We start from the raw sequence: 27,898 nt of genomic DNA on the forward strand, positions 1-27,898 counted from the left end.
GTTTTGTGTTTCCCCCCCGCACTGGTCATGAATCTGTATCAACATTCAAATCTCTCAAAAATTGATACAATTTATTAGAAATAACAGTCATATTTTCTGAACTTTGAATATGTACATTTACTATTAATCAACTATATACTTCCTTACTTTTTTCATCTGGTTAAGGAAGATTATCTAATAAAGTTGTTTTGGTCAGGTGGAGAAAGGAGGAATAAAAAAAAAAAAGGCAGACTGTATCCATGACTTTTGTGAATAAAACTCATAGCAGAAACGAATATCAGCAAACAGCGTTTACCCCATCGACAGAGACATAGGCCCGATCATGGACTCCGTTTAAAGGTGAAGACAGCTGTGTTGGCTCTGTACAGTTTTTTGGAAGCTTAGTTCTGTACAGTACAAACCCAAAATACTGAAAAAAGAAAGGAAAAAAACACCAAACAGATTAATAAACCCAGTCATTCCATAGCTTCAGTTCAGATCATGAATTAGAAACATCTCACATTCCTGCCTACACTCTCGGATTGAAACATTAACTTTAATTCACTTCAGATAGCATCTATCACAGATACCAGCTTCAGATTAGAGTTCACTTTGACCTTTAAGTAACGGGCATAAATTCCACAGAGTTTCCATTTATAAATGTTTCATGAGAATATTTACATAACTCTAAAAGATAAGGGACTTAGCTATGAAGGTATTTCCTCAATAAAATAAAGCAGTTAGTGACCGAGAGTATAATTTCTTCACTAAAAACAATGAAAAGATAGCTGGAAAATACTTTCATAACTGCATCTATATAACAAAGTTGAAAATGCACTTGTCACCCAGTGCCCATAAACTGACACATTCATGAAGTTGACCTCATTTTAAAAACTACCTGATTTACACCAGGAACATTTTGGAAAATTTTTCACTAAGTTCCCTATCAGGAAAGCCAAAAAAAAAAAAAAGTCACATTCTTATCACAATGTGAAACACAAATTAAAAACAAGTCAAAAAACGTATAATCTCTTTCACTTAGTAGCCACAAAACCATTTATCTTCAAGACTTGGATTAGAACATAGCCCTGGCAGGAAGAAGTGAGAGTAAGCCATTTTCATTCTGTTATAATTATTATATTTGAATTACACTTGCAACAAGGTGCCCAGAAATGGGAGGGAGGAGGGAAAACGGGGGTTAGAGAAGGGGAAAAAAACCAAACACGCTAGGAAGTTCCACTGGCTGCCATCTTCTCTCAGGACTTCTCCTAAGCAGAGTACTAAGAGTGGGAAGGCCTGAGGATGCGACAGAAAAGCCCACTAGAAATTACATCCAGCTGCAACACACCACCTGCAGCTTCTCTCACACATCTATATTCATGGCTTGGAAAGGAAAGATCTGAGCTTTGAACCCCTGCTTGACTAATGCCATATCCCCGGCACCTGATGAATTGGTCCCCTCTCTTCTCCCTCCCCCAGCTACTACGATCACCATATTCTCTCTGAGTAGTTTATTTTAGCTGCAGGCAATTAGCACCCATGGTCCAGTCTCTGCAAAATTTGGCGCAGAAGCGACCAAGGAGCCATGTAACCTTAAGGGAAAGGCAACCCCTTAGCAGCAAGGGACAGATCTTTAACTGTGAGGGAAGATATGGAGGGTCACCAAAATCAACAGGGAAACTAAGGCAGAGACTGACAGAGAGAGAAAACAGGCGAGAATGCGAATCAGCAGAAGTTACAGGAAGATGCAGAGAAAGGTATTTTTCCTATCTCAACCAACTGGGTGAATGACTTTGACAGTGGATTGCAACAACTTTAAGTTGCTCCCAAAGGTTTCTCTCTCTCTCTTGCTTCACCATGTATTTGTAGTCCTTTTCTTTTACTATATAAGTAGGAGGCCTATAGAAGTGTCAAATGGATTGCACTGCCCGATCTCCAGGCCCCCTGACTTATATGAGAAATTGGTGTCTCAGTGACCATGCTCACTCCGATAGCAGGTAGGGAGAGGCAGAGAAGCACCAGGATAAGGAAAATGAATAGTGAAGGAAAAAAGAAAAAAAAAAGGATAAAAAAAAGAGTCTCTTAAGAAAATGAAAATCAATACTCCACAGAGGAGAGAGAGAAAGGTGAAAGCCTGGATGGCATATATACTTACATTTATGGAAATAGGAAAACCTTGGGTGCAAGACAACAAAATTTTAGAATATGGAAAAGTCTCCAATGCAAAAATCCTGGGAACCTTTATGATACTATTACTTCTGTGCTGAGGTAAGGTTTAAGACATTGGACATAAGAAGAGTTATACAGTACACAGGGTTGTTCTAATAAACTTTACAAAATTACTGCCAAGTGCCTGTTGAAGAAATCCTCACCTGCTTTAGCTGAACAAAGGTTAACGGGTAAGTGCTTTTCACTGGTCCTACAGGTGACAGCCTGTCAAGAACCTCCACCACAGTGCCCACCTGCAGTATAGAAAAGGCAGATATATGAAGGACAGTAAATTTCAATCCAAATGTAACACCTTGCACATCCAGCCGCCTACCTGCATTTGTCCAGAAAGCAAAACAATCTTAAGCCGTCTCATCAACCTGACAGACACATTAACAATACAATAGAAAGAAACATGGTACAGGTGGAGCAATGTTTTTAAAATCCAGATGTTCTAAATTTGCTATGCATTCATAAAAATAAAAGTGACTTTTTATTGTTTAATGAGAACTAACCCAAGAGTTTCTCACAAAAGTTCTATAAACAAACACAACTGCTCTGGACAAGTAACACAAAACAACAATATTATTAAATTATATTCAACTAGTTATAATCCAGCTAGGGAAAATGTCACTGATTTCCAGTGAGTTACTCTGGAATCATTCTGCGCTAAGCAAGGATACTATATGGTTCCATCAAGAGTTACGCAAGATTAATTTACCCTTCTTAGTCTTAAATGATTTTTAAAACCCTAAGGCTGCAATTCAGTGTCACAGAGAAGTAGCTGGACTGGTTTTAGTGAAACTGGGAGCAAAGGTTTAGGCTAGTCACATGCATAAGTACCTTGCAAAATAAGTACTTATGAGTACAATTAAACTTATTTTCATTGCCATCAGCAATTTCCTTTTGTCATTATAGTTTCCTATCCATCTACAGTTCTTTCTCAAAGTCTGCTATCAATCTGATGTTAATCAAGATGTATACATCTTACAAGCTCAACAAATCAAGTGCTTTCAGAGTTTTCACACAAGGTGTCAGCCTGTTTCACCAGAAGTACTGTCACTGTTCAGTGGTAATTACACACCAGACATTCAAAATACTTCTTAAATGCAGATTGACTTTCAAATGCTCGAGAAAAATGTAAAAAATTAGGCATTTGAAGTAATGTAAAACTGTACGCTATAAGCGCATTCACAGCAATACAAAATTCTGAGGCTACTTCAATAACAGAAGTACTGAATTTTTGCAGAGCGCACATGAAAGTCAGCAGTGCTGAAATATTAAATTAGATACTAAAATGTACATTACTTTGTGTGAATCCTGTATGTGACAGAAGCCAGTATGGATCATCTATGCACACAATTTCTTTAGTATAGTACTGGTTTTGGCTGCAAGTTAATTTTCTTCATAGCAGGTAGTATGGGGCTATGTTTTGGATTTCTGCTGAAAACAGTCTGGATAGCACAGCAATGTTTTAGTTACCACCAAACGCTGCTTCCACAGAGTCAACATCTTTTCTGCTTCTCAGACTACCCCACCAGCAATCAGGTCAGGGGTGCATAAGAAGTTGGGAGAAGACAGTCAGGACAGCTGACCCCAACTGACCAAAGGGATATTCCAGACTATATGATGTCGTGATCAGCAATAAAAGCTGGGGAGGGAAAAAAGGAAGGGAGGAGATGTTTGGAGCGATGGCGTTTGTCTCACCAAGTAACCATGACGTGATGGAGCCCAGCTTTCCCGAGATGGCTGAATACCTGTCTGCTGAAGAGTAGTTGTGAATGAACTCCTTATTTCTTTGTGTACACAGTTTTTGCTTTACTTATTTAACTGTCTTTATCTCAACCCACCACACTTTGACCTTTCTGATTCTCTCCCCCATCCCACTAGGGGAGAGTGAGGAAGCAGCTGCATGGGGCTTAGCTGTCCACCAGCGTTAAACCACAATGAGCACATACACATAAACCTAAATGGACTTTTGAAATTAGCTTATCTCAACTCTTTAAACAAAGAAGAAGAAAGCAAAAAGAGGCCAAAACCATACAAAGGGTGATGCCATCACCACCTGGAGGTTGGGCCACCCTCACTAGTCCATAGCTAAGCATGTTCACCCTGGCGAGAAGGCTCTCAGTCAAATGATGGCTTGCAAAATTTTGATTAAAGTATTAATAGTTTGCTCTTACATTTTCAGTTTAAACATTGTAACTAAAATAAGAATCAGCTTTCAAAGAGTAAAATTCTCCAAATGCTCTGGACTGTGTATATGCCCCATTCCTTGTGCTCCTCTAAGGGCACCAGTCATGTCAAAGCAATATGCTGGACTTGACAGGCCATGGGAGAGACCGAACTGCTGGGTTTTGTACAACAGCTGTGAAGCAAGAGACAAGGATTTTTGCAGAGACACTGACAAGAGTTGATTTAGGGAACTAAACAATCATACGAGCATGAATAGTCTTGGCTCCAGGTAGACAATGAAATTAGAAATAAAGTAGTATTAAGACGCCCATGGTCACTTGAATGAGCTACGAACTGGCAATAAGTGCTGCTTTGTGCCCTCTGAACTGAGTCCTGGCAGTTGCACATGTGCCTGTTTGACTTTTTAAAGTTCCTGCTACCAAGAGGGCTTCTGTTCTGAATACAAGTCAACCATATATGATCCACTCATGGACTGGGCTGGTAGATGCTTGTTTCTTTGAAACTTCAATGGATTATTTTTGCTCAGATTTCGCTTTTCAGTGGTGTGTTTAAAAAGAAAAAAAAAAAGATCTGCTCTTGCTGCAAGTTCCTGTTGACTGCTACTTAGTGGGCAATCAGTATAACAGAAGCTTAACAGTAAATTTTAAAATTACAAATGCTGTCAAGAATTTTAAAAAATTCAACCTGTAAAACAACAGATGCCTACTATTAATAATGAAAAATAGCAATAATTTTTACCTTCAAAACCAAAGTGTAAGATCAAACATGAAAAAAACAAGAAACAAAATAGCTCCAACAGGAACGATATCAACTACTGGCAGCATCCTGTTTACTTAACTTCTGTCTCCAACTCATATAAGTGTTACCTGCTACTTGCTATTGCTTGAGCTCTCTACATCCCAAGAACTGGGGACACGTCCAGAACCTAGGAGTCTGCAGGTTGCAGTGCTGGGACAGACATTTCCTTGTGACCAAGCACTCCTCAGGGCGCTTATAAGTGGTGACCAGAAACTACCACCCGCTCCCAGGACACAAAGACACATTGCAGGCACCAAGATTCATTGCTTTCGCTCTGGAAAGGGTGATGCCCACATTCTGGGGCTTAAGTCCCTACACACTGTCATCTTGCTCACATTTCTTGAGCCCATCTATTGCTGTTCTGCCTTTGCCAGTCCTCATTCCTTATCTGCAACACTTCTCTTTTGCATGTATGTAAGAAGACTTTTTCGTTATCACCTGCTTTCCTGTCCTCTGCTCTTCTGTAGCAATGTCAGTGTCACCAGCATCTTTTAATAAATTACCTTTTTTTTCCCCCACCCTGGGGAATTCTTTAATATAATTCAACAGTTCAAAATGAACAACTGCTTGATCAGAAAACCGCAGGGGAGTTTTTTTTGTTCGCTTGTTTTTAGTTTTATTTTTTACTTATTTCCCTCCCCAACTAGCCTGAATTCCTAAATTATTTTAATCAGGGGCAGCCTACTTGCAAACCTCCAAAACCAGCAAATATGACAGGCAGCACCACTAAAGGCAAAGATCTCTTTTCTTCAAATTTAGGTCCTGAGTAGCTGACTTGAGGACTGAATAGTCACAGAATATCTTGGGGTGGGTGGGAAGATTAGCCTGCTCTGGTTACATGCACCTCTGTAAATTACAGCATATGACTTCTGAAAATACTCTGGAGGCTCCTTTTCCCTCTTTCTTTCCACAAAAGTGTTAAGGGAGTTGGTCCACTGGAGCAGATTCAATACTCTGCACAGCAAGCTGACTGCTGGACCTCGACTGCACAGTGAAACTTCACATAGTACTTTTTCAGCACTGTAACTGCAAAAGATATAGCTGGGAAGTTTACCGTTACCAAAGCTAAGTCTCATTATTTAGAATATTCCCTCTTTTATATTCACCCCAACGCATTCAGGCTTCTCCATACAATGAGGTGCACCAGGCTTGGTCCCAGCAGGGGCTAGAGCACATGAAGGAGTTGGGAGGGCAGCTTTGGCTGGGAGGGTACGAACCCTCTGTGATTTGAGATTCATCCTGTGTTGCAGAGTAACCAAGCAGAAGAAAAAACTGCTGCTGAAGTTCAGCTGCAAAAAGCAGCCTTCTTGCCATAAAACAATTCTAGAGGCCTTCAGTTCAGATGGCAGTGTATGTACGGGTAATGACAGGAACCTCACACCTGGCCCTTCAGACATGCCATGTAGATTCCTGAAACCGCTGGGTGGAGACTCAGACACCTCCTCTCAAAAAAGCAGGAAGTCTAGAAGGTGAGAAGTTGCAGGAACAGGGCTCCCAGTACGATGACTGTGTCAAAGCTGCGACATTTGAGCAAGTTTAGTCATCTGACTCCTCCTTTGTAAGACAGGTGTGTGGGCCAGGAACCCTGCAGCATTCATTTCTTGAAGGCATGAAAGTTCATTGTTCTACTGAAACTGGACAGCCCTGTCTGCGAGCTGGGAACCACGAGAAGATGGGAGAGTCAAAAATCAGACTGATAGGCTCCCAAATGTCGGCAGCCTACGACAGCGGTAGAAGCAGTGGGTGTACTGATAACAGTATATTGTCAGTCACTACCAAACGTAAGATAGTTCAATGAAACCTCACATGGCCACCCCTGCCTTAAAAAGGTCTGAAGATACTCAAAGGTTCCTGAAAATGATACAGATCTGTTTCAATTTCACTGGTGAATCACTTCTATATAAAAAGTATTTCTGCCCACCACTTGAGTGGGATGACTTGAAAACATCTGCAAAGCCTTATCACTACCAAATTCTGCAACATTTCAGCTGCCGCGTGTAACAGATCAGATACGCTGCCGACTGGAAAGGTGGCTGCCAAATTAAAAGCACGGAGTCGAAGCACTATGAATTATAGTATCCAGCACATCAACTGCAGTAAACCTCCACCTCAGAACAACTTGTCTGTGCCCAGCAGAATCAATATAGACAAATCCATACCTGTTGTCTCTTCTGCCCCCCTTAAACCATCCTCTACCCTCACTGCAGGAAACTAGTTCTCAGCCATATTTCATAGAAAATTGTCACTGGTCCTAAAATGATGGTGCTATGGACAAACCCCATCTACTCATGCGCTGACCAGTTACACCACTGTTGTCAGAAAGGATATGGCACAGGTTCTGCATGATTTTCCCTTGGCAGGAAATTAATTTAATTTCTCTCATCAGCCACAGATGTTCACAAACCTTGTAAGAAACTTGTCAATAAATTTGAAAGTCTTATCAATAAGTGTTCCGTGTTTCAAAATGTAAACACCTAGAAATACTTAACAGATAAACCTCAAGCTCTGCTCCATCCTTCCTGAAAGGATGCTTTCAAGGTTTCCTCTTTATATTGTATGATATCCAGAGACTGCCATGACACCCTCAAACATTTTCTACTAAAAGCAAACATACAGCATTACAATAAGATACACGGTGTATTACTGATGTGAAATTACCTTCTGCAAGTGAACACTCCCGTATGCAAATTTGGGTGTTGTCGGAGGGATAAGACCTTCTGGTAACTGCTTATACTAGAAAGGGAAGGAGGAAAAAAAAAACCACACACAAAACTTAAATAAAAACATGCTTTAAGTGAAACTTCACTTTGCACTTCACAACTTATAAAAGTAGAACTTCAGCTAAAAGTAGACAATCTCACTATGATAAAGGGTTACTGCTGCATCTAGTCTGACGTGAGCACAAATGGAAAATGTTTTCTAATAACTACTCAACTCAAGGTAACAGTAAAAAGTACAGCAAACAAAGGTGCTGCCAAAGAATCACAGCACCCTTGGAGCCCTCCTGTGGCTAGAGCTCATGTTACTGTCTTCTACAACCCTGCAGTCATCTCCCCAGTCCATGGGAGTTCAAGTTAACCTTTCCAAGTCTGCAGAGCAATGTTTCCACCTGACCCCGCCTAAGCAGCACTTCCCTATGGGAACTACTAGGCTCTCATGCCTTTCCTTTCCTTATGCTCCCCCACCACTGGCTAATCCATTCCTGACTGGGCTGGTTTCTTTGAGCAGCAGGTCTTGCAAACACATCCTCCTCCACAGCTCCATGAACCCCTCGGGTCCCATTGTTAGCTTCCCTCTGGTCCTGGTCTAGACAACTGCCCAATCAATCACAGGAAAAAAAAGAAAAGGAAACACACTGACCGCCAGGCTGTTTCCTGTCCTCTCTGTCTAGGAAGGAGCACCTGAGATCAGCAGAGAGAAGGGGTGAAGGATTTCCACCACCTTCTTGGACACCTTTGACAAATGGCAAGCCTAGAGAGTGGCTTTCTGCCCCATACCCTCGCCACCTCCTTTCTGAGCCTACAACCTTATTTCCTCCTTGTCATCATCCCCTTCTCCCTTTCCTACCATTACTTGTCTCCTGTGATGTCCACTCCTCCCATGTGGTCTTTCATTTACTGAACATGGCCCTGTCTGCATGTTATAGGGGAAAAAAAAAAACTCTGCAGATGAGATACCCATATGATCAAGCAACCTAAGCCAACCTGTTAACTAATACATAAGCACAAACGACCACCCTTGTGAAGGCTGTCTTAATCTGCACATTCGGTGACTTCTGAGTGCTTACTTAGGCAGCTCCTAGGTTTGGGTTTATTTTTTTTTTTAAACAAAATTGGTGAGGGGCTGAAAGGGCATTTTTTCTTAAAGGGTTTTTACTTTGACTTCAGCTTGAAAGTTTTTGCACAAGGCATGATTTGATGGGCTTACACATGGTACATCCAGCACAAAATGCATGCTTAAAAGGTTGCCTCTGAACCAAGATAAAGGGGGGATTTTGGTTTGTTTCTTTAGTTGGTCTATTGTTTTGTGGTTGGTTGGTTGTTTTTAAACAGACCACAGCAGTATAACTCCCAAAGCTCTCCAGTGAAATCTCAACTATGGACTGATGAAAGCCTAATTTATATTTCCAGTAACAAGTTCATTTCTTCCTCTCTGTATTTGAAAGTCATCAAGAAATTCAGGCTTAAAAAAAAAGAAAAACAACGTTCACCCAAAATAAAAAGTCGAAAGCAGGAAAGTTCAACCCAAACAGTAAAAATTAGAAAATGCTGTCAGCAATTGAAAAAAAAGCTGTAGACTGAAACCTTTCTTCTTTATTGATGGAAACAGTAAAGGAAGATTATCATGTGTTGGCTTTGTAGCACAGCAAACATGTTGAATGCAGTCATTTGTTACAGGCAACTTAATTTCTTTTTTGTCAGGTCCACCTCAAACTGCAGCTGAGCAGGTAGACTGTTATGGGTTCAGAACTCATAGAAGAAACAGGAAAACTTCACTGAGATCCTATGGATATGGAAGGCAAGAGATAAATAAACCACACCAAAAAGAAGCTGTGCCATGACCCAACACACCTTAGGTTATACTGAACACTTCAGATCTTATCAAAGCTGTTTCAGTGCAGCAGAACACTACTTACATTTCAGATAGGGATCTTGCCTTGAAGAAAACAACTCAAAAACAGGACGTTTGGGAATTTATCTGGTGAGAAAAGCTATATCAAGACAAGAGGCTTTCCTTGAATGGCTATCAAAATTATCCCATCCATGGAATGCTTAGGAATAATGGAGAAATTGAAGAAAATTATCCACAGCAGGCCTTCCACATGTATGGAGGAAAAGGCATGCTTGACCCTAGAGAAAGTGTAGTATAGTTTTGGTACATCTACTCTCATGAAAAAAAAGTCTTCTAGTGAATAGGAATGTTGCTGGCATGCAACAGGACAGCGAGTACAAGCCTGAGCCTTGGGATTCCCATGGAATCTGTTTCTAAGCCTTGTCGGAACGGTCTCCAATGCAAGGCTATTCAAAATCCCAGATGCAGTTTCCACGTATCACTTTGATCTCCGGTTTGTAGAGTTCCTGTGCATTTTTACAGCAAAGGCAAATCTGGTCCCACCCACTAGCTACTGTTTGTGGCATCACAAAAACAAGATGTGTTCATTTGGATAAGCACATTCCTTCTCACAGAGGCCCAAAACCACAACATGAAGTTTAGGGCAGAAACAGCCAAAGCACTAAGCTGCAGTGCATATCAGGCTAACATTGAGTGATGAGCTCAAGTTGACTGAACAGCTGATCAATACCATAAGGGTAAAGCTTTGTTCCCTCCTCCTCCATTTCTACTCCCAGCAAAAGCTTTTTTGCCTCTCTCTGTTCCCCTTGTGCCTGCACTGGTTCTCATCTGACTGAGCCAGCCAGACCAGCTCACTGACCTTGAGTCAAAAGAAAACAAATGCAGCAAAAAGGGAGAGCTGAATCATGTCAGTGTCAGACCTGCACCTGTATCCCCAGCTCTGAAAGGAAGGAGGGAGCCATCAGGACAGAAAGGATAGCCAGAGAGCTGCAGCGGTTAGGTTGGCCTAATTGCCTTGTTCTACTTCACTTCCCTCGCCTGCAGAAAACGCTAAATTCAGAAGTAACTTATACCAACACAAAAGCAAGAGAGTTTGCAGTACATCAGGTATGCTTCAAAAAACCATTCTAAACATGTCCTAGGGACACTCACCATACCAATGACTTCCCTCAAGGCAAAATATTTTTCTGTCAGATCCCCCGCTTCACTCAGTGGAGCATCATAGTCATAACTAGTGGGCTGTGGCGCATAGGGCATATTAGCACCTAAAAGAGGGGGAGTGGGGAAAAAAGCAACAGAAACAGTGAAAGAGTCGGGTTTTTTCCCAGAGGTATCAACTTTCAGAATTCTCTCCAGTCATAGCCAGACTCTGCTACAGTTTGAGATTTGATGTAGGCTTTGGGATTGGCATACAGAAACTATTTCTGATGGAGGACACTGTTCTCCTGAGCTCACACCGCTCTGTTATACAGTCTTCAGAAATATTCTGAAGGGAAACAAATTTATCCATGTTTCCACTGTTTCACAGGAATGAGTGAAGCAGAAGTAACCTTTGCAAGGATAAATACCATGTGGATTTAGTACAACATGCCAGCAATAGACAGAGAACAGCTAGTGCAGTCACCTTTTGCCATGTGAAAGCAGGCATAGCTTATTCTCTCACAGAATACATTACTAGACAGTTTATAAACAGCTCCCGTACATCATTAGTACTACTTAAATAATTTCTTACCATTCCAATAGGCAAAGTTAGTCCCACCTATAAACATGTACCTAAAAAGGAAAAAAAACCATCCACTTAAATCAGATTTGCTGAATTAGGAAAATTAATCCCCCCCAAATTAACCTCTACTGAACACACTTACAGGTTAACGTTAGCACCACATGCCAGGATTTCATTAAGTGTTTTAGCTATAGTTTCTGTGGGCACAACAGAATGACGGTGCCCCCAGTGATCCAGCCATCCCGTATAAAACTCAGAATTAACCTGAAAGGAGGAAGGGCAAAAGAGGAAGGGAAAACATGAAGCAGGCACAAGAGCAGACTATAATGTGATTTAAGGTTACTAACTGTCAAGTGGGAAGGAAAATACCACCTTGACTCATTTGAGCCATTTTTAAACCACTATAAATACAGTAAAGAATACACTAAGTCAGTCCTTTTCAGCAAATTAGCGGTCAAAGAAATCGAAGGACTGTTTCAATACTTTTATAGGTACCCTCTGAAGATCATCGCTTAAGTACCCAAGTACTTAAGTACATGGATTTCTTTGGAACCTGTCAATATGAACGTGTTTCAGATGCTTAGCATTCAAATAAATGATGGAAGCAATAAAATCTCTGAAGAACAGCATATATAGACTAGATGCAATGAAAATAAATCTTTCAAGTATTCAAATGACATGCTAAACAATTTCACAGCACAGAGATAATCCTGCACCCTCAGTGGGCTTTCTCCTCCTGTCAAAATGGCTTCCAGTGATCTTGCATCCCATTATAGCTTGTGTAAAACCTCTAGGGCAGCTGAAAACAGGAAGCAACTTCTAACCTGCCCTTTTAATGTTGCTTTTAACTTCCACCCACACATGTACCTCACTAACTCATCTAATCATACTGTTTCCGCTGCTTTGTAAACATTTGTCTTAACAAGGAAAAATACTGAAACTAAATCAATACCTTTTGAGACCAAAAGAGTATTTGCAGAACAGCAGTTAAAGTGGATTTGACAAACACACACAAGCTCATCTATTCAGTTTTTCTGACTGACTTGGAAATTATGTCTTTGTAAACACATCCCTAAAACCATCCAATACACTTGCTAACTCCTCTCGTGTTAACTACTACAAGATTAGGAACGATACAAGAAATTTAAGTGAAAAGACATACCAAAGGGCCTCTAGGTTCACTGCCTCTTTGAGCTAAAAATGCTGCTGTGACATTGCCACCTATAAGCAGACAGAAATAAAATTGAGTTGCTACATCCATGACTTTTCCAGTCCTTCATTTTGCTGAAATAGGTGTCTTATCTCCTTTCCAACATCTAGCAAAAACCCAGACAAGAAAGTTACTTCAGAAAACATGAGAATCAATACCTTTGATTCTAGTGCTTAAGTCGCAGAACTTATTTTAAATATATACATACACGTATGCACAAATGTATGTTTTGCTTTTTAGATACATGTTCTGAAAAATCCAGCTTTTCTCAGGAGCTACATCCTGGCATCACAAAGTCTGAGATGTGTCAGAATTGCTACTGGGAAAGTCAAGGCCTGGGGTTGTGGTACCAAGGCTATGGGGAAAAACAGAAGCCAGACAGCCTCTGGACAGGAGTTTCACTTCTGATCACTCCCAGTGGCTCAAGCCAGAGGGACTGGAAATAACTGCTTCCAAGAGTAGCTCACCATCTCATAAATGATACATGTGAAGGAGTTCACAATTTCAATCTACTTATAAGTAGGCAGATTCTTGCTAGGCACATATTTTTGGCTGTAGAAGGAATCATGTATGAAAAAGGCTACATTAAAAAAAAAAAAACAAACAAACATGGAAAGATCTATCTTGGAGTGTTTTTTGTGCCTTAAACTGATTTTTCCAAGTCTGTGCAGTATACAAACATTTACATCATTAACTCTCCTCTTCTATCTAAAGGGCATCTTCTGAACACACTGTGGTTTCTTATCCATTCTTCATGCCTATATCACAGTGAATTGTGGCAGTGTGCACATTTCTCAGCAGTAATATTTTTCCAGTAACCAGTGTCTTAAAAATAAATTAACTACGAGGGCTGGATTCTGGGATAGACAGAGGATGTTAAAAACAAACCAACCAAACCAAAACCAACAAAAAATCTAACAACAAAAAACACAAAAACCCACCACATGCATCAAAAAGAAATTTAAAAAATAATTAAAAATCAAATCAATGCCAACTATTACTGCTCATTTTTAGTGGATATGCACTATGAGCAGTGTAAATTGTTTATTCTTGATTTCATGATGCAAAGAAGTGATTATGACTCTCTAGCTGGATACTTGTGGGTGGTACTTGTACGTTTAATAGTACATCAAATATACATAAATGCTAGGGAGTTAGCCTTGATGATCCTTATGGGTCCCTTCAAACTTGAGATATTCTATGATATCATGATTCTATGACCTCATTTAAACAAAGCTGTCAGGTTTGTCAAGCAGTCAGGAGAATTTGTCCTGCCACAAACACACAACAGAATTTTTCATAACAAACCGCAGTTTCCAACCTGGGGCAAAGTCCACTGTTGCATAAAGACCCTGAAGAGCTCCACATCTCAAGTGAAACTGGCTTGCACCATCAGTTGTGAACAGCACCACCTCATCCCCAAGATGCTGGCGGAAGAGCTTCAGAAGGAAACGCAGATAGTCATAGTCGCAAGCGAAGTAGCTTCCATACTCATTCTCTACCTGCGCAGTAAAAGCAAGTCAGTAAAGTAGTGGCCAGCTTCAGTCTGCATCTGACACCAAGAATGAAAAGCACGAATCAAACTGTCCTCTTCCTTTGACAGCAGTGCTGAAAATGTTATTTTAACTCCAGACCTGAGGAATAAGACAAGATAACACTCCCAGGCACTCATTCCTCTCACCTGTATCTCAGGGTGTACCAATCATTCTGTGGAGAGATGCAGTTTTCCTACAAAAAAATCACTCTCCACATAAAATCGCTACCCTAGCTACCTAGCAACAGTGATCAAAACACAGTTTCTATTAAAAGATTGAGAGCTACAACCCACCTCCCAAGCAGAATAATAAAACTATAGAACAGGTTATGACATGATCAAAACTGCATCAAAATTGGACCTCCAGAACAGAGACACCTTTAAGAGACACACATGACCAGCAAAGCCCTGCAATGGACTCAAAGGACTGAGGTGAAAAGGACAACCCTACTGCTACTGAGAGGTACATATCTTGCCCTCTTCTCAAGGGATGTACTTTCAAGCTTCAGATCCAATGCCATGCACATCTGAAGGTTACTTCTGACACTCCTGTTATAAGCATCTTATTTCTGACAAGGAATAATTTTGCCCAGTGCTTTTACTCAATAGACATATTGAGTAAAGAGCAATGATTTGGGGTATATTATAAGAAGGGTCCCCAACCATTGAGTTTAAAAAGAAAAGTATTGAAACAAAGCTTTTGTTATGGTCAAATACTAAGAATACAAAACAGCCACCACTGCACATCTAGAAGGAGTTTAAGGGAGAAGAAGCTAGAGAGCAGCTACTCACTATGAATACACAACATCGTGTCCTGAAACATTTACAGCTTAAGTTAGATGCTAAGAACTAAAAAGCCTAATTTTTGAGGCTGTTTTCGTCACAAGCTTTAGGCTCACTTCATGTTGCCTTTGCTTCTATCTGCAGGTATCCTTATTTGCCTTTTTCCTGTCAGAGGGTTTCAGGTCATTGTAATATATTGTGGCTTTATGTGAGACTGGCATGAAACTCAGATCTAAAAAGCCCCACAGGTTTCCTCTATTGCTTCTTATAGTTTTGGGAAACAACTTTGACAGAGCAAACAAGTGTTTTCTGATTCTGGAAACAGTGCAGTCAGTTCTTTAGGATAAGGGATTTCATCAGAATATTTCAGCTACCTGAAACTGTTAAGGAACATGTGACATTACCACGCAACACCCATGAAGTGTCTGCAAGAGCAACATAAGCATCCCTGCTGCTTGAGTTCATTTGATTTTCAGGAAGTTACCTGCACCATGATGACTGGACCTCCATTTTGATAGAGATGAGGCCTCATCTTTGGCAAAAGGACACCCATCCATTTCTCCACTGCTGCCAGGTAATCTGTGATACACAAAGTATAAATGTTTCACTTTTCCGCTTTTTTCTAGTTTTTGTTTTAAATTACATATGGGTAGTCTTCACCTAGTGTCCTTAATATGTAAATTACAACAGAAGAGCATTTAATAAAGTGATGTGCTCCCATACTTGTTCATAAATGCCAGCTTCCAGTACAGTTTACTAAAAAATAAAACATTTAAACACTGACGAACTTTGAAAATCACCACAGAGACTTCAATGTCTCACACATGTCATCCTATCGCATTTCTACAGGAAAACAAATTTGAATGTTGCTATGTGTACTATTTTTTTTAAATAGATAACTTATCCCACAATAAGCAGACCTGAAATCAGATACGATATATATCTTTGTCCCCTAACACGCACTCCAGTAAGCACATTAATCTCCTGTGTCATCCCATCCTTGCATGTCTGGACCATGACCAGGTAGCACACAGGAATGCTGTAACAAATTCTGGAATTACATGCACACTGACCAGCCAGGAAAGACCCCCCACAATGAGTGGCCAGTTCGCCGCTGAAAAAACTCAAAGCTGCGAGCTACCCGTTTTCTCCTCAATGGTGACAATAATTTATCTCTTGGCACCAATTTTCACTAAATTTGTCAATACCTTGGAAATTTTCTGCCCTCCTTTGTTCATTCTGCATACTTCTCAAATGCACACTTCTAATTTAAAGTACTGAAGGTTTTGCTCCTAAGATAACTTATGCTGAAATGTGAAATATCTTGTAATGGTCTCAAACAGCAAGTCACCTTGCTGCTAAAGTGTATTTTTGCTAGTCCTCTTTGGTGCCTCTACCTGAATCAGAAGACCTGAGAACAATAGATTTCTTCTCCAGTAGCCATGCAGGAAGACCTCCCTGAGAAAAGAAAGAATGCCACTTCAGTGACCATTTTTATTAAATGTAAGAAGAATTTAGGCATTTACAAAACATATACTGAGACCTGAAGCTTGATTTTCTAGAAATAATAATCCCAAATAAAAAAAGAAATACAAATTAAGCTTGCATTGTAAGAAGTCACTTAAGATGCATGGATTTTAACACACTAAAGCAAGAGTCTTGTCCAAGGACACAAGAAGTATGTTCAACTACTTTAAAACAGAAATACTTGCATTAGATTTACCCTAGAAATGAGATAACTGTTACAAAAGGCTGTACCATGTCCCATTCTGCACAGATGTAAGGTCCAGCTCTCAGGATAACCAGCAAACCGGTGTCACTAGCAAGCTGCAGGAAATGTTCCAGATCTTTATCACCAGAAAAATCATACACGCCCATCTGGGTTTCATGGTAGTTCCATGGCACATACCTACGAAGAGAGAAAATCACCCTCCGTTAGGAATCATAGAGTAGTTCAGATTGGAAGGGACCTTCAAAAGTCATCTATTCCAATCCCCCTGCCACGAGCAGGGACATCTTCAACTAGATCAGGTTGCTCAGAGCCCCATCCAGCGTGGCCTGGAATGTTTCCAGGGATGGGGCATCTACCACCTCTCTGGGCAACCTGGGCCAGTGTTTCACCACCATCATTGTAAAAAATGTCTTCCTCATGTCTAACCTGAATCTCCCCTCCTTTAGTTTAGAACAATCACCCCTTGTCCTGTTGTAACAAGCCCTTCTAGAAAGTCTGTCCCCATCTTTCTTACAGGCCCCTTTTAAGTACTGAAAGGCCACAATATGGTCTCCCCCAGAGCCTTCTCTTCTCCAGGCTGAACAACCCCAACTCTTAGCCCGTCCTCACGGCAGAGCTGTTCCAGCCCTCTGATCATTTTTGCAGCCTCCTCTGGACCCTCTCCAACAGGAAACTGAGACTAAACCAGAAATCTGAATAACAACTGTTTGCACCACATGCCTCAGAGATGTGTAATACTGAACTGGTCTTCGGATCAGCAAAATACAAGAATAACTCCAGGGCCTTTCTTCTGTCTAAGCCTCAAATGATGTTGCATCTAGGTCCTGAATACTTTCATTGACCAGACCAATGCAGGTTCTGGAAAGTCAGCATGGGAAGAACGGTCAAGTTAGAGGATGATAAGGTGCCCAGGAACCTGGACAAAGTAAAATCTGGTTTCAACCAAGCAATAAAACACCCAAACAGATGACCATTCATGAGAACATTTCTCTGCTACTTACAGAACTGAGAAACCACAACCTCACCACAGAACACCTCATGCAAGATAAAAAACACACGCTTGGTTGTAAGGCAACAAGCAAACATGTTACCTACCAACTTTATGTGTAATGCTGTGTCTTATGACCCATGCTTGACAACCATGAGAGTTTTGGCTTGGGACAGTACTAAGTGGCATTCATAGAAAAGACAGACATTAAAATTAGGATGAGTACAGACTGAGTAAGGATTCAAGAGAATGGGAAAACTCATTCTCCAAGTGTTTACTTCTTTGTACATAGCTTTGTAATTTCTCTAAGAGAACTGTTGCCACTGTTCCAGTGAGGACAAATTTGAGAAAAAAACTGTCAAACAAAAACCATGGTTAGTGAAGCAAAGATCCTCTCAAGCAACACTTTTTTTTTATTTTTTTTTTTTTTTTTTTTTTTACTGTCAGTGTGTGTTTCTATGTTCCAGCACTAATTTTGTAAGAACTAACCAAGAGGGAAAGTTCAGAAAACACTGCTTTCAGAAAGCAAGAAAAACATGAACCCTCACATGAGCACACTACCAAAGTGGCCACAATCAGACATATATGCACATCAACATCAAGCAGAAACACAATCTTTCAGCAACATTAGTTTATATTATAGCCTCGCAAATGCCAAAATCTTAAGCCTCTGTTTGAAAAGATAAAGATTAAAATTTATATCCCGGCATGGAGTCAAAGCAACACACTAAGGAATCCAAATGCAGTTTTTCCCCCCTGTGTAGTATATTTTATTTCTTTGTCAATCTGCTCTAATTGTTTCCAAAGCACATGATTAACTCATTTGTAAAACAAAGTAAATGTGCATCTAATGAATATATGAACCACGTGAAAATACATTGAACATTAATTTAGTTTTGTGCACTTCATCTAAATTTCAAGCAGATGTGCAAGCTGATTGCTGATATTTAAGATCAAAGTAGATAAAGTAGAAAACTATTTAAAACAAACAAATGACTAATCTACCTCAAAAAAGCCAATACCAGAGTATCGAATTGTGCTTGCTTTCACTGTTGCATATACCATTATCCAGATTATCACTGCAGATTAATTTTAGTTTGCTCTAAGCCATAACTCTTTTCAAAGCTATTGCTTAGAACCACTGAATTGTTTTAAGTGTTTTTTTTTTTAATATATATATATATATTATATATATATATTACTATGGATTTGTCAAAGAGAGGTAAACATAACCTCATTTGTTCACAGAAAAGCTTGCCTAAAGGATTAGAGAAAAGGAAAAAAGGTGATGTCTCTTGACTTAGCAACACTTTTGGTACTTTGCTGTATGACATGCCTACATGCAAACATGGAAAAAAAAAAATAGAGGCTAGTTGGTATAAGATTCACATAGAATAAAAATTAAGCGCAAAAGAAAACCCACAATTCACTGGGAAAGCAATCTGGTATTTTGAGGAGTATCTCAAGTCTCTTTTGTAGGTCTAACTATATCCAAAGCTTTTACTGACATCCAGGTGATGTAACGCACAACGTGCTTTGTAAATGGGGAACAGCTGCAAATCTGTGAACACTATCAGGGTTCTAAATGCTCTTAACTAATGAGCAACATGGTCTGACATCAACAAGCAATTCAGAGTATCACGTCTTAATCCTCTCTTGCCTAGGAAAAAGCAAAAAACACAAAATGAGAAAGAAGAGATACAGAAGTGGTATTAATAGGAAAAAGGTCTGCAGGTACTATGGAAAAGTACCATCTGACTATGAATCACCAGCATGACAAAGCTCTTTCTGGGAGGAATTAATAGGCATCTTGATGTAGCAACTCATTCACTGAAAAAAATGCTTCTAGCAGAAAGCTGCATCTCTTTGAGCAAAATAAAGATGACTAGATATTAACTTCATAACAGCTTCTAGCTGCCTAAAATACTACTACAGAAAAACAGCAACTACTTACATTCCTTTCTCTTTAGACTACTGAACAAGCTATTTATAACTGGTAAGTAAATTATAGGTTAATATGAGAAAGCCATTCTAGCTGTAATTTAACTACACCTCGTAACCTATTAGTTAGGAAAATATACTCACTGAAGAGTTTACAAATTTCTTCTAGAAACAAGTCTGAAGGTCTAGACTTGCTTAATAGTATCTGAGGTGAGGACAAAAAGGTTTCCCCAACTCCCTTACACTCCAGATGGAAGTAGATGGAAAAATTCTTCTAGAAACAGTTTCAGTTTATGACCCATGCTTCCCCACAAGGCTGGGGAAAAAAGCAAATTTTAGTGGACAAGGAGGCAAGAAAGTAGGGAACAAAATTTATGTGAAATGCTTTCTTACAGAATAAATCAAGATATAAATGTATTTTAAACTCTGGTCTAAAAGTTGTGACTAATACACTTTAATCCCCTTGTATATTTTCTACAGCTAGCAACATCCTCAAACTAAATCATTTTACCTTAAAATTGTTATTATTAGCAATTATATTTCCCATATGCCATTGTACAAATATATAGTCAGTTGTTAATGCTGTGCTGCTTCAGTTATAGAATAATTAATTTATAAAAGAATGCCACATCCCTTTTTCAAACTTGAGAGGTGGTATTTCTTCTGTACATGAGTAACGACTCTTACTCTCCACTTAGAGGTTATATGATAAAGCATGGAAATTGTATCTCTCTTCTTTAAAAGTCAGTTTTCCTCTCCTATTTCAGAAATATGTCAACAGCCAAAAACCCTCACTTAACTACCTTAATGTACAAAATAATTCTCTCTGTAATACCAGGTTGTTTGTTGTTTTTCTTTTTAATTAGTGTAAAATTAAATAGCTTGTACTATTCATAAATAATAGAGCAGCATTTTATACATTCTAGTTAAATTACACACCAGTCTTTTGAAAAAGTAAATTGTGCTTATTTTTTAAATTAATAGATATTCTAAACAGCAGCTCTTTCTTAGAGGGAATTTCTACAGGTTTACAGTTTTCTGCTTATAAGTCAGCAAATAAAATAAAACAAATAAAACATTTGACATTCTTTAACCTATCATCCTGTAAGTTAACCACCGATTCTTCCAGGAAGCTTCTCCACTGATCTATACATCCTATAAATATTTAGCCCCATCTGGTGGTTAATTGTTTATCTCATCCCTGCCAAAAGAAAACAAAACAAACTGCTAACTTTCAGTCCTCTCCAGATGTCTCTGACAGCATTTGCTTCTAGCTGGCAAACACCACTCAGGAAACGAAAACAAGGACAGATGTCTCTGTGCGCTAATTGCCAAGGTCAGGAGCGGAGTTCCTAGGTTGACCTCCATCATCTTCTGGGATAGCATGCCAACCTCAACATCAAATTTCAGCCTGTTATTTGGAAGGTTTAGGACTTCATATTTTAAGCTCTAATGCAAGACCAAGCTTCCTGTCACCTGTTTTCTCATATTCTGTTATTGCTTTAGGTTTCCAGGTGCAGATGGTTATATCTATATATATAGAGAGAGATATTCTGACTACACCCATTCAAGAGCCTCACATGAGCTGCTGACTCACTCATTAGCTTAACAATGCACCAAGGCACAGCAGAGGAGTCTCTTGGAAACAAGGCAGGAGAAAGCAGGAAGGAGAGCAGGTCTGGCTTGCTTTGACCACAATGTATGTACAAGGACAATCCTGTAATAAAAGGATCCTGTTTCCCTTGAAGTGGTTAAGCCTCACTGTGAGCACTTTGATAAGAACAAGGAAGGCTCCCATATTTCAAATTACAGCAAGATCCTTCCCTGTCTCATGGGAAAAAACCCAAGCAGCAAAATCAGCCTTCAGAGGTGGCCCCAAGGCTGGGAGCCCAACTCCCATGTTCCACCAGAAGGTCTGGCAGTGCTGCTGCCCATCCTGGAACAACTTCACCCAACTGGTATCTCAGTCCCTTGCTAATGGTTTTACTGATCCAGGAAAGTTTGGCTGAAGAAGAAAAAAACCAAAACCACAACTAAATATATCACTTAGAGCAATTTCCATTTTTACCAAATCCACACAAAATCACAGCAGAATTGTTTGGGAAATAATCAAGAGCAGTAAGGCTTGATAACCTGCCTACTTCAAAGAAAAACGAAAGGGTTTTGGTGAGTGGTTTGGCTTTTTTACCATCAAGAGAGAAAGAGAGAGATACCAGTGCCAAATGGAAACATAGATGGATTTGATTCTTGTAGAAAATGCAAGGCACAGGGTTACCTTCGGCTCATAAGGTATAAATTGAGGAGCTACCTTTCACCACAGTAGGAAAAATCCAAATGTAAGCAATGATGAGGGAAAAAGATAAAGAATCGCAATCTGCTCTATAAAAAGAAAAGGAGGTTGTAAGAAACACGTTATGTCATCAGCGATGCCGCAACAGCACACCTAAGGCCATAAGTCACATAACCGCAGGGCAATACATGCTACCTGCACATGCCTAAACAGAAACAACTCAGCTCTCCCAAGACCAGAGACCAGTCAAGAGCAGCAACACAAGACAATCTCCACTCTATCCCACATAATGGAAGCACACTAATGCAAAACAGTGAAGCACAGAGTAAGAGATCTCAAAAAGTAGGAAAAAATATACATATATATTTTTATATATATATATATCACAAAATCACAGAATGTCTGGGGTTAGAATGGACCTCTGGAGATCATCTAGTCCAACCCACCTGCTCAAAGCAGGCTCAGCCAGAGCAGATCACACAGGAATGTGTCCAGGCGGGTTTTGAATGTCTCCAGGGAAGGAGACTCCATATGAAATTGCTTCCTGCTCTTTTCCAGACTACTTCTCCATTTTGCTGCAAGTGTTCTGAATAGAAATCTTGTCTTCTCAAACTTGCAGCCTCTCCGGTTTGGTAATGCTAAGCAAACTTCATAAGATATTTTACCACCCAGGTCATTAGCAAAAATACTGAAGCCTGGAGGAGTCCCATTTCTGAGTCCAGTTTTCAAACTGGTTGAAGGAAAAAAAAAAAACCAAAACACTGTTAGTGGGAGATTACAAAGGAAGAAGAAGGAAACAAAAGGAAAAAAAAAAAGGAAAAAAAGGAGCAACCACCATAGCAATTTTGACACTAAACAACAGTGACAGGGGTGGGGGCACGAAGGTGGAGAGGGTCGTAATGGGAAAGAAAATATTCCTGTCTCAAAAGACCAGTGATGCAGCAGAAGCATGAACAGGCCATTTCAAAGAAAAAAGGAAGGGACTCCATGAAAAAGCTGGAAATGAACAGAGGGCACCGAAGATATACGGGTGTTAGTAGGAAGAGGAAAATAAATCAGAGACATAAGGAAAGTATGAGACACTACAGATCATAGAAGTGACACAGCCACTGTCAAGACTCAGGCTGACCTTCAAGCCAGATATCAAAATGTATAATTTTCAGGTCCATTTAAGATTACTTTTATTGCAGAAAAAAAAAAAATTACATGGGCAATTCCAGCAACTCTGTCCTGAGCAAGTGTGTCCCTTAATCTCATTGTTCTTATGTGAGGGAAGATAGAACTTGCTTTCTTTGTTAGAAAACAACAGAAAACACCCACCAAATAAAAGTCACTACACCATCACAACACAGGGAAGAGTTTTACAACACAGAAAAAAAGAAAAAAAAGAGAGACGTCTAAATTTGAGAAAAGGAACTTATTTTCTTTCCCTGTCATCTGTTCTTCACATACTAACCCTTACTAATCACATCCTTCAGTGTACAAGGCAACCCTGCCACTTGCAGGTGAAACAGAATACAGATTTGAAGGGAGGGAAAGGAGAGATGGTACAACACTCCTGCTGAGCAAAGAGCCCTGGCCTACAGGCTGGGCAGCCCATAGCACACAAGCAGGCTGTTTCAAAGACAAGTTCTATAATGAGTCCTGTAATGATTTCAGAAAGAAAAACAAACACGTTTGGGAACTACAACCATTGCTTGAGAAGACTGTGCCTTACATTTTTCTAACATTCTTCTTCCCTTGTGAACAAAGCTTTGGAAAAAAAATCAGTAAGCTGCGTTTTTTTTTTTTTTAATCTATGCCTCACCAATTGCAATGAGTATACAACCAGGTAGGAAAGACAAAAAAGATGGACTAAAGGTTTGGTTCATGCAACCGAAAGCTGTTTAAACTGTTGCGGTGTTCGGTTTGGTTTGGTTTGTTTGTTTGTTGGTTTTTGTTTGTTTTTAAAGAAATACACTTACTGCCCAACCATTTTTTCTAAACTTAAACACTCCTGGCGAAATAGCTTTAAGTGCTACTGCAGCCTTCACCAATGTTTTCAAGGCTTTAGGGCCATACAACCTAGGTTGTAATAGGTTATCATCCATTCTCATCTCATCTGCCTTTTGACCAGAAATTATGATGCCCTTGACAGAGGCAGAGCACATACAACAATTTCGTAGTTGCCAAAGTTCACAGTCCAACAATTTATTTCAGGTCACAATTGCACTCTGGGTTGTGAAGCAAGAGGTGTTGTTTATCAGCAGGGAAGTGGACTGTCAGCTATAACCTGCCCAGCTGTCTCAGCCTCTTAGAGGTCACCCTGTACCACCCTTCACTTCTCCAGAGCCTTCTCACCTATTATTTAAAAATGAATAAACCAAGCAGCAATAGTAGCATCCTACTTAACTACTTCTCACACATCCCCCAGGACTACAAATCACTTTGAAAGTCACCAGCTACTTACGTTTGAATGGCATCAAGTCCTGCCATCTTCATCTTCAACAAGCGGTCGCTCCAGTAATACCGGGGCACCCGTGAGTAGTGAATGCTACCCGAGATGTAACGGAAAGGTCTCCCATCCTTGACAAAGCAGCCAGAGTCATAATCAATCCCAAAACTCCTCTCGGGTATATCCTGTGTACAAAATACAATTAAATACACAATATAATCTTTTTCTGCCTTGAAAGACATTGATAACAGTCTACACAACATCTGTGGGTTGTCCACAATAGAAGGAAAAATGGTGTCCAAGTAACTGATGGTGAATGGCTCTCCAGTAGCTACGTACAGCCCACCTGAGCCTAACACCACAAAGTACAATACATCTGCAAACCATTCAGCAAGGATAGGATTCTCTACTATGCCAAAATATGCCACACACATTCTCCACTTTTAACAAGTATATACTACCATCTTTCTACATTTTGCAGTTGCTCACCCCACTGCAAGTGACGAGGAATTAATTAGGGAAGATGTGGTAAACGGCAACACTTTGCACTCAATGCTTCACAACCTTAATTCCAATTTAATGCCATGCTCAAGTCTAGAAGTAAAAGCCAGCTGGAAGCTTTTGAGGAACAAATACCACATTCTAAATGCTCCGGGGCGCCAATTAATAATACATTTGAAAGCTCAGTTTCTAATAAGTCTAAAACTGTTTGATAGATCTGTCTGGCAAACTGCATACATTTATGTAAGCCACTAAAAATTAGTCATTTTCTGAGAAAGTCCTACTTTCAATACTATTTCAGCTAAGCACACCCCAAACAGTGGAACTTAACTACGGAGCAGGTAAAGAATAAGAATCTTCACTTCCTAGTCATAAGAAAAATCCCTTAACTTCAAGAGCATGGGATTACTCCTCAGGTGAGCCTATGACCTTAGTAAGATTTTTAAACTGCTATGACCAACAACAGTACCTCTTTTACTTGTTAAAAACAATGAAAACCAGAGACCTTTAAGTGCTTGGCCCTATGCCTTTAAGAACCTTTAAATTTTTTAAACAAACCTTAACACCTCCAATCTTATATCTCCCATGTGTCTTTGGCATCCCTTTCACCAGTATTACTTTTGTCCTTAACACACCACTGAATAGTTGGTTGCTTGTCCTCATGTTCTATGACTTTGCATTTTATCAGATTTATTACTGCGCACATTAAAAAAAAAAAAATCCCTTCAATGAAAGTTCAGTAGGGATTTATGAAATAAAACTACAAGTCAGCAAATGTAAGCAGTTAGTTCTTCATACCTATCAGAAAATGTCTTAATTCAAACAAATAAATCTCATGATTCTTTGGTTGTTATACTAGTCCAAATGAAACACACCTTTCCAAAGTGTAAATTAAAAGCTGTTGAAGGACACTGGCCTTATTCTTGCAAGGATTGGCCTTGGCCTGCCCCATATTGAGGATAGGGCTTAGCAAGTACGAAACTGATTACTTGAAATAAAAGCAATGTAAATAGAAAGGCAAGAGAGATGCAGACCATCATTCAACCCTACTTGACCCCACACTACACAAGAGCCATCCACCATCTGAGGAGATCTGCCCAGAGGTTAAGCAGGGACCAACAGACCACACAATTTTGAAGACCCTTCCCATGAAACCATTTCTTTCTGTTAACTGGTGAACGTGTATAACTACAGGTAAAGAAAAGCAAAATACAGCAGGCATGTATAAATAGAAAGCTGCAAGTACTGAGACTCCTGGCCAACAATTGGACACAACTGCCAACCAAGACCATACTCTTTGATCGACAAGACAACAAAAAGGAGCCAGTGCAACGTGTCACGGGCCAAAAGAACAAAAAAAAACCCACACCCTCCAGAAAACCGGAGAATTAAATTGCTGAGTAAACATGCCTGTCCCTTGGCTGATATTAAATGGAGCAACTGAATGAGATAACACTCTACAAACATTTGAAGACTACAAACTCCAAAGAGAAGGAAAACTACAGTGTGTTGCAACTGCAATAAAGGCATTTCTTCACAGAAAGCCTTAAATAGAGTAGTGAAAAATGTCTTAAATGCACATAGCAATCCAAAACATTCTGCCAACAGCGAGCAAGTGAAATTGTCTGTGTGGTGGACATATAACAACACATGTGAGAAGATACATCCCTGAGCTGGCAGGGAAACAAGAACTACAAGGGATTGCAAAGTATTGCACAGGAGAAGCTATTTAAGCCCTCATCCCACAAACACAGACCCATTCCTAACATGATTTAACAAAGAGTTCCATAAAAGCTGAAATAAATCTTGGATAAACCAAGGTATGGATGTGTCAGGTGTCCACAAAGTCAGACCCTCACAGAGCTGAGAAATAATTATGTTCTAGAGCAGTTGGTTTATAACTCAAAGGCTGGGATTCTCCCTGAGGAATTAAGTTGGTTGAGTAACTCCAAGCTGTTAAACCTCAAGCAAATTACCACTACAGAGGATGCACAGGTATCTACCATCTGCCTTCTTTTTCAATTCAAATCTAAGTGACATTTTGCTGATCTTTAATTTATAACCTGCATGTTGATTTCCTGGGCACGCTGCACTAGGATGGATCTGTACTGTGTGTATCCATCCTCTAAGGAAACCATTCACCCTGATGAACACCAAGCATATGTTCCACATTCTTCAGATGTTTTTTACTCTAGGACACCATGACAAGTTGGAGCATTAATGTAGAATCCAGTACTTCAAAATGATCAGGATTAAATAAAACTCAGAACCCAAGTGCAGCAATGCAATTCTGCAATATCAACTAAGTAAATAAAGTACTAGGAAAAAAAGCACATTAAAAGGCCATTAACCCTGGAAATAAAGAAAGAGTCAAAACAAATTGTTGTTTCCCTCTGAAAAAGGATTTTAACCCTCTCACTTAGATGAACCACGTCAAGAGGTTTATGGAAAAGACACTTGCTCAATTTATGGCAGGTATCTGTTGAGAGATGAACATCAAATAAACTGTTTACATAGCTCCACACTCAGGGGACAGACACCCCTGGCAGAAAAACAATAACTTCTTAAAACAATAAAACAATGAAATATTAATTATGAAAGGGATCATCATTGAACTGGTTGACATTTAAAGGCCACGCTTTTAAAGCCATGACCATAACTGTAAATCACCTTTCCTACACATAAACCTCCTGATACTGTGTTATTATGGGGGTGAGGAAGCTTCCGGAGTCCTTAAACTGATTTATCTCATTCATTGCCCATCGTAAACAGACTTCCTTTCGCAATCAATTATTCAGCATTCTTTTATTGGAAGTGCATGACTCCACCCATGGCTTGCAGAGGAGAGATTGCAATGAAACATCAAGAATTTCTGTCTGGCTCTGTCAATGTTGTATACTCACGCTTGTTAATACAGAACGGGAATGAATTCTCTGCATCTGCCTAAAAGCTGGGGTAGTGGGTCTGCTGGTTTGGTAAGCAGATTCAACAGACACACACTAACTGCAC

At 39.8% G+C, this 27,898-nt stretch overlaps 1 protein-coding gene across 2 annotated transcripts in view; it reads right to left on the reverse strand.

Annotated features, from left to right (window-relative positions):
- The window catches only part of GLB1 (galactosidase beta 1), a 48,436-nt gene that overhangs the window by 11,714 nt on the left and 8,824 nt on the right, over positions 1-27,898 (reverse strand). For both annotated transcript variants that reach the window (XM_065055137.1, XM_065055138.1), the window contains exons 2-13: positions 24,404-24,573; positions 16,762-16,912; positions 16,401-16,461; positions 15,488-15,582; positions 14,008-14,188; positions 12,639-12,697; positions 11,619-11,740; positions 11,486-11,526; positions 10,906-11,018; positions 7,840-7,914; positions 2,352-2,441; positions 296-409 (exon numbers count right to left, since the gene is read on the reverse strand). In XM_065055137.1, coding sequence (XP_064911209.1) covers positions 296-409; positions 2,352-2,441; positions 7,840-7,914; positions 10,906-11,018; positions 11,486-11,526; positions 11,619-11,740; positions 12,639-12,697; positions 14,008-14,188; positions 15,488-15,582; positions 16,401-16,461; positions 16,762-16,912; positions 24,404-24,573 — 1,272 coding nt within the window. The remainder of the gene's footprint in view (positions 1-295; positions 410-2,351; positions 2,442-7,839; positions 7,915-10,905; positions 11,019-11,485; positions 11,527-11,618; positions 11,741-12,638; positions 12,698-14,007; positions 14,189-15,487; positions 15,583-16,400; positions 16,462-16,761; positions 16,913-24,403; positions 24,574-27,898) is intronic.

This window comes from Columba livia, chromosome 2, assembly GCF_036013475.1.
Source record: "Columba livia isolate bColLiv1 breed racing homer chromosome 2, bColLiv1.pat.W.v2, whole genome shotgun sequence".
Lineage (NCBI taxonomy): Eukaryota > Metazoa > Chordata > Aves > Columbiformes > Columbidae > Columba > Columba livia.